At 42.9% G+C, this 11357-nt stretch overlaps 1 protein-coding gene across 3 annotated transcripts in view; it reads right to left on the reverse strand.

Annotated features, from left to right (window-relative positions):
* Positions 1-10780, reverse strand: part of Fbxl20 (F-box and leucine rich repeat protein 20) — a 58795-nt gene extending 48015 nt beyond the window's left edge. The window contains exon 1 of one of the 3 annotated variants that reach the window (XM_051175625.1): positions 10423-10780. In XM_051175625.1, the coding sequence (XP_051031582.1) occupies positions 10423-10470 (48 nt within the window). In that variant the 5' untranslated portion in view covers positions 10471-10780. The other 2 variants (XM_051175634.1, XM_051175629.1) reach the window with 2 other exon arrangements.
* Positions 10781-11357: the final 577 nt, after the last annotated feature.

Consider the following 11357-nt stretch of genomic DNA (forward strand, 5'->3'; position numbering starts at 1 on the left):
TAGTTTTCCATGTTGGGTTTACTAAACTAGAGGACTTCTGAATTTAGTTTGACTAACATGTAGTAATAATTCAGCAATAGTATTTCATTACAGCCATTACTGTACTCATTGTTAGGCAGTTGTGATAAATGTCTGCTAAGATGAGACACTGGCACTGAATTGTAAGTTGACATTTTAAAACACTGCATCAGTCAGCTTTTACCCTGGAAACCGGCTGTTCTTCCCTCTCTAACTGCAGAAAATAAAGCTATGATGGAACTGAACAGAGGCAAGAGACGCATATGCTTTGTGAAGAAGCCACTGTGGGGCTAAATCCCCAACACTCACCCTCATCAGCTGTTTACAATGGTTGCATGCTCTGTATGTAAAGAAGGTTATGTTAAAAAAAAAAAAGTCACATTACAACTTGTTTCTGCAATCCACTTGTAAAAAACTGGTATTTTGAAATGTTCCTTGAAAACATTAATTGTGCGTAAAACTGTAACTTCCTAGTACATTATCATGAACTGTAACTGTAAAAGAGGCTTCATTAATATTCAGTGTTCTTAGTCACAAATGACCTGTGTTACATAAATGCCTCTGAAATGTAGATCTGCCTTTAAAAAGTACAACAAAAAGTACAGCTTTGCTAAGGTCAACACATTCCTTAAGAAAGAACAGAGATGGGGATGGAGCTCAGTTGCATGAACACTTGTTTAGCATGCACAAAATCCTGGGCAGGATATGAACATAGGGAGGTGGAGGTCAAAGAGTCAGAAGTGCAGATCAGCTACACAGGAAGTTTGAGGTTAGCATGGATACTTAAGACCCTGTGTCACAAATGGAACAAACACCAAAACAGGCAACACTGGAAAGGGCTCTAAGGAAGGGGGAGTGTTGTCATTTTTAAGACCAAGCAGGACTAAATAGTCCTATGCTACTTAAGCAAGACCTTGCATCACAAACATATGAGAATAATGTTTATTTAATGTGTTGTTTTTATTTTTACAGAACTAGAGTTCTAATACAGGGCCTAACCATGAGGAAAACATTCAACCTACCAGTGCAAAATAATTCTATTGACAAGGGATCTGACATTTCTCAAGTGGTGGATTATTGGCACTAAGTGACATAATTGCATGAGTCTCTTATCCAGACAAAAAGCCTTGGTGTAAATACAGGAATCAAGATCTCAGGGGACCTAATCTTGGCACTGATGTGAACATTGAGCACCGAGGATAACCATTTAACTTTGTCTTTATGGCTTTAAAATAAGATTGTCAATATCCATGTCCTTGTCATAACATGCACTGAACTGATGTCATGTAGAAATTAAACACCAAACTCTGCTGTTTAATAGTGGTTTTTTGAGTTACAATATTATGAAGGAAAAACAGCTGAAAATGTCTTCACTGTTAACTCTCCCACTTTTCAAGGTAATGGGTAACCGGTGTGGCCTTCAAATTTGACAGTGAAGTTTTTGCATACTACTCAGCTCTTAAAACAGTAGTTCTCAACCTGTGTGTTGAGTGACTCCTTTGGGGTTTTAATGACCCTTTCACAGGGGTTGCCTAAAGACCATCAGGAAACACAGATGTTTACATTATGATTCATAACAGCAGCAAAGTTACAATTACACAATAACAATGAAAATAATTTTATGGCTGGGGGTCACCACAACACAAGGAACTGTATTAAAGGGTCACAGCATTAGGAAGGTTGAGTATCACTGGTCTATGGTATCTTGTTACTGTAAATTTTAAGTAGATCTTCATAGTTCTTCTGTCTGCAACCTTCAGTGAAGCAAAGTCCCATCAGCAGGAGCCAGCAAGGGGGCTCAGCAGGGAAAGAGGCTTGGTGCCCATCCTCACAGCCTAAATTCAGTACCCAGGACCTACACGATGGTCGGAGAGGACTGAGTTGCAAGTAATCCTGACTTCTTAGAAATTACCAACCCCAAAAATATAATTTAAAAAATCTTTTTAAAGTTACATCAACAAACACCATAGTTCTGTAACTGGTATATATTTGATTGTACTTTATTTGAACAGATTTTTTATATATTGGCAAACTTCATGTCCATATGTAATTGCTGCCTTACACCAAGATATGCCCAAAATCAATTAACTACTCATATTTACAATGCTTCACTTTTCTTTCTCAATGTGACTACAATCCTGAGACTGAGAGGTAGACAGAAGCAACTGCCAATTTTTCATATTTAATCAAATGCTTGTCTACTATAATCTAACATAAAAAGTGATTTTAACCTTGCAAAGTAAAGAACTAATAAGCAAATAGATTAATGACATTCCTGACTGCAACTGTCAGTTATGGCCTGAGTAATGTCAAGGTAACACCTTCATATCGATTGTAGAAATAGTTAGATAAGAAGAGGTTACTCACTAGACAAGAGATTACTCACCTATCCTATAATTTACATGCCTACCTGTTATTTCATATGTCTGGGAAAAGTTATTCATTAATGTGATTCTGTTCATCCAAAGTCTTCAAAAGCTAATATAAGTGGATGGAATGTAGTTCAATGGAAAGAGTGCTTGCTTCCCATGTATGTGCAGAAATCTTTGTTTTAAAAGTCACATAATTCAGAAAAATGAATCAAGCATAAATGACATCCCATAATCCAATATAACCATCAGAATCCTTTTATCCAGTAGACTGAAATACATTAAGACATAACACTGTAAAATTACAGTTGGATGTTTTGTTTCTTTTGAGTTAGTATCTGGGTGAGGGCCTAAAATTCACTAAGCCTAGAAGATCAGGAAGGAAAACAACACAAAGAGAACTATGTACAAGCACTTAAATTAGGTATTAAAAGCATTCATTTTTTCCCTCTCTCTTGGATTTTCCTGGTATCTTAGAATATTTTACTTTGGATATCTACAAATACTATTCCAGAACCACAGTACTTTATCAGTTAGAGTACTGGAATTTTTTGCCAGGGGGTGGTGGCACACACATTTAACAGCACTCAGGAGTCAGAGGGAGGTAAATCTCTGTGAGTTCAAGGCCAGCCTGGTCTACAGAGTGAGTTCCAGGACAGGCTCCAAAGCTACAGAGAAGCCCTATATCGAGGAAAAAAAAAAAAAAAAAAAAAAGTACTAGAATTTTCAATTCAGTTTCCAACTTTTGACATGTTAGGAAACAGTATTACAAGGGAAAGGAATAGATCTTTAGCCAATCAATAATAAAAGTACTCATTAAAATTTGCAAGAAAAATGAGTCAAGGTTTGTAATGGAACTTGGAGATTAAAACTTATTTTATATATTTTTTTATTTGAATATAGTGGTTATTGAACTCTTGGCTTCAATTATATTAAGCAAGTGTTCTATCACTAAACTATTTTCCCAGCTCAGAGCTGAAGGACTTTTAAGAGCTTGCTGCTTTTCCAGAGGACCCAGGCTCAGAGTAGAGTTCAGTTCCCAGCACCCATTGTCAGGTGGCTCACATCATTTGTAATTCCAGCTCCAAAGGATCTGATAACCTCATCTAGCCTGGATGGTTAACACCTTTGATCCCAGCAGCCCAGAAGCAGAGGCAGGAAGATCTCTGTGCATTCCAGACCATCCCTGTCTATAGCTAGTTTCAGACATCCTTGTCTACATAATAGGTCATAGTAGGATACTCAGTAAAATCCTGTCTCAAAAAATAAAAACAGATTCAACAGCAGCACCTGCCCAACATACTGAGCAGGCTCAAGGTTAGCCTGTAACAACATAGCAAGACTCTTGTCTCAAAAAAGAAAAGAAAGGGCTTGGTTGTAGATTACTAGGAAAGCACTTGTCCAGTGTGGGGAAAAAACATTTAACAGCGTCACTAATCTTGACAACACACTGACAAATGACATAAAATAGAAGATACTAGAGTTTGAGAGTGTGACTACCTTCAATGTAAATGATGATTTAGCTAGGCCTCACAGCTCACACCTGCACCCCAGCATTGGAGGGAGAAAGAAAGGGGGATCACTAGTTTAGCTAGCCGGGGCTCTATAGTGAGTTCCCTGCCAATCTGAGTCATGGAACAGGAGTCTATCTCAAAAAAGTTCAATTAGGAAACAAAGTTTAAGCCAGGTGTTAGTGACCCAGAAGGGAGAGGCAGGTGCAGCAGGATTTATGATTTAGATGCCAGCCAGCTCTACAGAGTGAGTTCCAGGACAGTCAGGGCTACACAGAGAAACCCTGTCTTAAAAAAAAAAAAAAAAAAAAAAAAAAAAAAAAAAAAACAGGAGCTGGAGAGATGGCTCAGCAGTTAAGAGCACTGAACCCAGAAGACCCAAGTTCAGTTCCCAGCTCCCACATGGCAGCTCACAACTGTCTACAACTCCAATTTCAGGGGATCTAACACCCTGACACACATATATATATATACAGGCAAAACACATAGATAAATCATTAAAAAACAAAGCCAGGTGTTGGTGGCACACACCTTTAGTCCCAGCACTCATAAGTTGGAGGCCAGCCTAGTCTCTACAGAGCTAGTTCCAGAACAGGCTCCAAAACAATACAAAGAAACCCTGTCTCAAAAACAAAACAAAACAAAACAGCACAAAACAGGGATGGCTCAGCAAGCCCTTAGAACCCACTGAAGGAAGAATGAAGTCACTTTCAATAGTTGTCCTCTGAGCGCTACACTGTGGCACCTGTATTCACACAAAGACATTATACATAAACACACACACCATTAAAAAAAAAAAACACACACACACACACACACACACAAACCAACAGAGACCCTGTCTAAAACAGAAAGAAAAGAGGATGCTAAAGAAATGGCTCAGAGGTTAGTGGCACCTGCTGATCTTGCAGAAGACCCATGCTGAGTTTCCAGCAACCACAAGGCGACTCACAACCAGATGTAACTCCAGATCTAAATGATCTGATGTCCTTTTCTGGCCTCAGAAGACAATGACACACACATGGCACATATACATGCATGCAGGCAAAACACAAAATAAAACAAATTTTTGAATTGGCGATACTGGTAGTATGTAGAATGTTCTTCAAAGGATATAAAACCTGAAGGAAATAAGAATGTGTTTAAATGCTTTTTTTGGGTTTTGTTTTGAAATCAAAGTCACAGCAGTATTGTGCAATTGAGGCTGCAAACTTTTTTTTTGCGGCCAGGTCTGTGTTGTCCAGGATGATTTCCAACCCATGGGCTCCAGTGGCTCTCTCACCTCAGCATCCTACGTGTCTGTGACAACAGGTGAACAGCACAATGCCAGCTTGAGCCAAAGTAAGACAGTGCTGTAGAAGAAATGATCAAGAACTTCTGGCTTTGTACATTTATTCTTTTTTAAAGTCACAGGTTCATGGGTTACTGAACCAAAAGATACTTAAATAATTGCTTTTAACTCCCTTTTTTAGTTAAAAAAGAAAAGAAAAGAAAAGAAAAATCACCAGGCCAGACAAATTAAGTGATAAAAGTTAGTTCATGGCAAAACCTAGATTAATAACCAGGTCTCCAAACTGGTACAGTATGTTCTTTTATCATACCATACTATGATTTTTGTTACTTTAGACAAAATGAGTTGCCAAAATAACAAAAGGAGGCCAAACAAACAAAAACAAAAACAAGAACTAGTGTCAATGTGTCTGTAGTATATTTATAAGAAAATCAATGAAGTATAAAGAATAATGAACATAGATTCAATATGTCCAAAATAGTGCCTTTCACTTCCTAACCTATGGTCCTAAAATCTCCAAGCACTGATTATAAAATATTTTAATGTCAATTAATGGTAACACTATGGCTTTTCAAAGATTTTTTTAAAAAATAAACTCAAGTAAGAACTTTCCCCCAATACTATGGTATCTTGAATGCAGACCTATTAAAAACATGACAAAGTAGAAAATGAACTAAAAAAAAAAAAAAAAAACTCAATCTGAAGCTAAGGGCAAGACTAGATATTTAAATATGTCTCTTGTTAATCTTGCTGAGTGTTAAGGTAATGCTGGCTAAATTAAAATGAAAGACAAATACACTAATTTGACAGCATATACAAAACAAAATATATTCAACTGATTTTAGGAAAAACACTTTTCCACACATTTAATAGGTTTTATGGTGAATTACACTAAAAACAGAACAATATGAAAATATTAAGAATAGAATATTAGAGACTGGGGAGCTGGAGAGAGATGGCTTAGTGGTTAAGATCATTTAACTGCTCTTGGAGGGAACATAAACTCGGTTCCCAACATCCACACCAGGGAGCTCACAACTGACTGGACTCTAGATCCAGAAGGATCCTATTTCTCTGACTTCCATAGCACCTGTACTCCCATGCATGTACACACACACGTACACACACGTACACACACACACACACACACACACACACACTTACAAAATGAATTTCTAAAAACAAAAAACAAAGGCTTCAGGCACGCCTTTAATCCCAGCACTCGGGAGGTAGAGGCATTTGTATATCTGTGAGTTCGAGACCAGCCTGGTCTACACAAAGAGCTAGTTCCAGGACAGGCTCCAAAGCCACACAAAGAAACCCTGTCTCAAAAAACAAAAACAAATAAAAATAAAAATAAAACCAAAAAAAAAAAAAATCACCCCAGAGATTAGACTCTTGGTCCTCCACTGTTAAGCCACAAAGCTCAAACACTTTAACCTCTTGGGTCCTAGCTTTTCTTGAATAGAAGACAGAATAAGAATCAAACCTTAGATAGCTGGTGGAGTGAACCCTGCAGTAATAGGACTACTGGAAGTCTCATGCCAGCCCGGGTTACACTGTGAGTGTCTGGCTCTCCTGGGCTACAGTGTGAAACCCTGACTCACAAACAAGGTGGGACTGGAAAAATTGCTTGGTAGTTAAGAGCACTTGCAGCCCTGGGAAAGAACATGGTCAGTCTCTAGTAGCAACATGGTGGCGCACAGCCATCTTTAACTCCCTTTCAGGGGATCTGATGCCACCTTCTGACCTCTGTGGTTTGACAAAAGAATCATACACATAAAATAAAGAATAGCTTTAAATGTTTTAAATTAAATATAAAAACAAAGTAACAGAGCAAGGAACATAAAATTTTACATCTCTAGATCCCTTTCATTCTCTACCCTAAAATCACCTGCTTTGGCTTTCCATAGATGCTGCAGATTTGGCTTATATAACTAGTGATCTCTCTTGTTTTAACTTTAAATTTTTCCTTTATGGACAGTATTGGAGGACACAAGGCTTGAACAGGGTTTTACTCTATGGCTCAGGCTGGCTTGGAACTCAGTATAGACCAGACTGATTCTTACTCTGGGACAAACCCTGCTTCAGTCTCCCAAATGCTAAGATTACACTGTTCAGTCACTAGGCTCAGTTTAACATAAGAGCTTTCCTGTGTATGTGACTTTCAGAGTAATATACAAGCATGTGGCCTCTGATCACAACATTCAAAAGTATATAAAAGAAAACATTCCCAAAATGGACACTGGCACATGCCTGGAATCCCAGAACTCAGAGACTGAAGTGACAGTGGTAAGAGCTCCAGGCCAATTTGTGCCACACACAGAAAACTCATCTTTAAAAAACAAAAACAAAAACAAAAGCTGGAGGATGTAGCTCTTGCAGGTTCTATGCTGGGTCCCCAGGATCACAAAGACAACACACACACACACACACACACACACACACACACACACACACAAAGACAACATTAGAACAGTTCCCATAAAACACTTATAATGAATCAAGTATGCAAAGACAGGTCTCTCATCTTCGGGTAGAGCAAGAGTCTTTCATTTGTATTAGTCATGATCACAATTTGAAATTAGCTATTTTTCTGTATAGATTTCCTCAACTCACAAAAAATTCTCATTCTGAGATAACCTACTTAGATACAGCCAGCCCCTTATAATCCTCTTAGCTCTGAGGATTTTTGTTTTGTTTTTATTTTGAGACAGGATTTCTATATCTTTGGGTGTCCTAGAACTCTCCATGTATACCAGCGTGGCTTTGAATATGCAGAGATCAGCCTGTCTCTGCCTCTTGAGTACTGGGATTAAAGGTGTGCAAACCACAGCCTGGCAATTTTGAGTGTTTAAGATTTCATGAAGCAGGTCATGGTGGCTGAATTCTGTGATCCTAGCATCTGGGAGGTACAGTAGCACCTCAAGGTCACAGAGAACATGAGACCCTGTCTCAAGAAAAAAAGCAAAACAAATATTTGAAAGTAGTAAACAGCAGTGCAGTTTTAAAGCACAAATGACAAAGAGTCTTTCCCAATAATTATTCCACAACCTAAAAGGGAACAGCAAATTGGTAAAGAATTCACTGCAATTCAAAAGGTTATATCCCACTCCATCTTCAGCAATCTGGATCTTTTGAGTAAACTGCCAATCGTCTAATTAGGAATTTCAATGGTTTTACAGTCATACTGAATTTGAAACCACCATAAGTTAACTTTATTGGACTCTACTTTAGAACACTACAACATCCTATAGAGGTAATTTTTATTATGCTCCCCTCTCATCCCATCCCTGGGGTTAAGTTACACATACAATTCTAATGTAACCAATGACTTTGGTTTTCTCCACTCCTCACTGCAACTTAATACTGCAACTCAGAATTTAAATTTCCTGCACAGCTGCCTTATCTCTAGTTGCAACTTTATTTTTTAACTCATACTCTTAAAAAAATGCAAAGACTAAACGGAGATTTCATCTCTAGGTAAGACTTTCACCGCAAGCCCATAAACTTCTGCCTCCTTTTCATCTTTCAAAGAGAGTTGAAGTAAAACACTGAGGGTTAAAAATACAATGCGAGTGGGAAGGAGAGAGAAAAAACCCAAGTGAGATGTACGCTGAGCCTGGAGTGACCCCAGGTCATCCTGAGTCTCTGCCAGAAAAGGCAAGGTAACATTCACTCTTGTCTAAGTTTCTTTGTCTCTCAGCCTACCAATGAACCCTCTTGCACATTACTGTACTATTGTATTTCATCAGTGGCTACAGTATTTCCCCAACGAACCCCTTTGTCAGTCCATGAATTCTCTTTAAAGAGCTTTCTGACGACCTACTGTTCACTTCTAAGACTACAAACCTCCCACTCTAGAGGACGAACGTAAAACAAAAACAGAAGTGAATTCTCCGAAGGCTCACTCATATTCTCTGAACAGATACCTAAGTTACCAATAACAATGACCCACAAAAGTACACACTAAACGGGGAAGAGGAAGTATCAGAACAATATCCACACAGGACCAAAAACCCAACAGTCGCCTCTCATCCCAGTTTACCGCCCCCACTTCCTACTTCCACCGAGGACTCATCGATTCCCGCTCGGGAGGTGGCAAAACGATTCACGAAAGCAGCAGGCGCTGACCAGTCGGGGACGGGTGCTTTCACTGCGTGGTGGAAGGAGGCTAGCCAAGGGCTGGGCGAAGAATGGGAAGCTGAGTGTACTGGGGGGAGGGGGGATTTAGGGCGCCAGGGCTAATCCCGTCCAGGGCCCGCGGGTGGAATGGGCAGCAAGCGAGCCTCCGGGAAGGCGAGGCAAGCCGGTGCGCGGGGCTTTCGGGTCGCGAGCAGGGGAGGACGCTGGCTGCCCCGCCGGGGGCGGGTGGCGGGCAGCACAAGGGAGGCGACTCCGGCAGGGCGACTGTTTGGGGTGCGAGAGCTGGCCTTCGTCGCCGCCCGAGACCCCTCCGAGCTCACACCTCAAACCTGCTCTTGGTCACTCCGTTCACGTCCCTCCTCATGGGGGCAGCGGGTGCGGCCCGGGCAGGGCGCTGCGGCGTGCGGAGTGCAAAGACAGGGGCCAGGGCAGGCCCGGGAGTTCCGGGAGCGGGAGGCGGCAGCGGCGGTCAGGCGAGGCCCGCCCGTCCGACGCGGAGGACAGACCGCTCGAGTCCCGTGGGGGCCTCCAGCACCGCCCGCGGCGTCCGCGGCCGCGACGACTGCCAGTCGCTAGCTCGGTTCTCTCCAAAGCCTCAACTTCAACCCAAAACAAAAACACTCCCCACCTGCCAGCAACGCCGCTCCTCATTGGGCAGAGCCGCCCGGGCCTCGGAACGCCGGGGGAGGGGAGGAGCGCTCCGCCGCCGCGGCCGTGCGAGCCCACCCCTCCCCCACCGGCGCAGCCCCGGACGGTGAGCCCGCGAGCAGCCGGAGCGTGGGGCGGCCGGGCACGGGCCCACCGGGACAAGGACAGGCAGGGAAGTGCCCAAGTGTGCGTGCGCGTAGGGGGGCCACGGGGCGGGTGCGCGCGTGCTCGCGGACCGGCGAGGAGAGCAAAAGCAGGGAAGGCATCTCACCGGAACCCTCCCCGCCGCTCCGAGGACTCAGCGGCACGCACAGACCCACGCGCAACCTGGGCTTTCTTTCGGCTTAGTGTCCCCAGCCCTAGTCTAGTCACTTCCCCGGCGGCCTGAGCTGGCACCCACGTCTTCCTGGCCACCCAACTCCCGTCCTCTATCACTCACTGTCGCCTTGAACCCAAAGTGCAGCAAGCGGTCCCTGCTCGGAGCCATTTTTCCTCCTTTTTTCTAGACGTCTCTGGTTTGGGGCAGTGCCGCCGCCGTGGGTGCCGCCGCCGCCGCCTCCCCCGCCCCGGTGAATTGCATTACGGGGTGCAGCGGGGAGGCGTGGGGGGCCGCTGCGGGGCGGCTGTCAGTGCCTGACTCCCGAAGGTAAGAGCTGGTGGCGCTAAGAGGCGGACCTAGCGCCCAGCTCTGCACAGGGACAGGTAGCGAGGCTTCACCTCGGGGTCAAGGGGTGCAAGGCCCCACAGCCCGGCACCCATTCCTAGGGCCGGGGGAGGGGCGGGCATCGGTGGGGTGGAGGCAGGCCAGGCACAAGGGCCTTTGGCATCCCCGCCCCTCCGGCCGGTGGCACCCAATGGGCTGTAATGGCTGCCCACCGTCCAATCAGGACGCTGGTTGATGAGAGCTTCAATCTGACGCCATTTCGGCGGGAGAAACAAGCATGTAGTAGCGAGTAGGCGGGGGCTTTAGCCCACAGGACTTTAATTGGACTGGGCTACTGGTATAGAAACTGGAGCGTGTTGTCCTATCATTAATGTAAACTCCAGCCTTCAGGATTCTTATTGTCCATGAATTTTGAAACAATCTAGAGTGAGTTGCCCCTTCAAAGAGAAACAAATTACACAATGTAACAATCCTGAAGTATTTAAAAACTATCATAAATAGCTCCTGTGCTCCATAAGGCCACAATACTGCCTTTAATTGTATACTCAAAGCAGTTAAGAGTTTGCCTCACACCCTTTTAAGTTTTAATTAGAATCTGATCAAGATGAACATTTAAGAGCAACAAGTGTTGCAAACCTTTTAAAAAGACTTGTTTTAGCTTGCTTATTGACCTTAAAGCACTTAATACTGTCTTTTTTTTTTTTTTTTGA

This window comes from Phodopus roborovskii, unplaced genomic scaffold, assembly GCF_943737965.1.
Source record: "Phodopus roborovskii unplaced genomic scaffold, PHOROB, whole genome shotgun sequence".
NCBI lineage: Eukaryota > Metazoa > Chordata > Mammalia > Rodentia > Cricetidae > Phodopus > Phodopus roborovskii.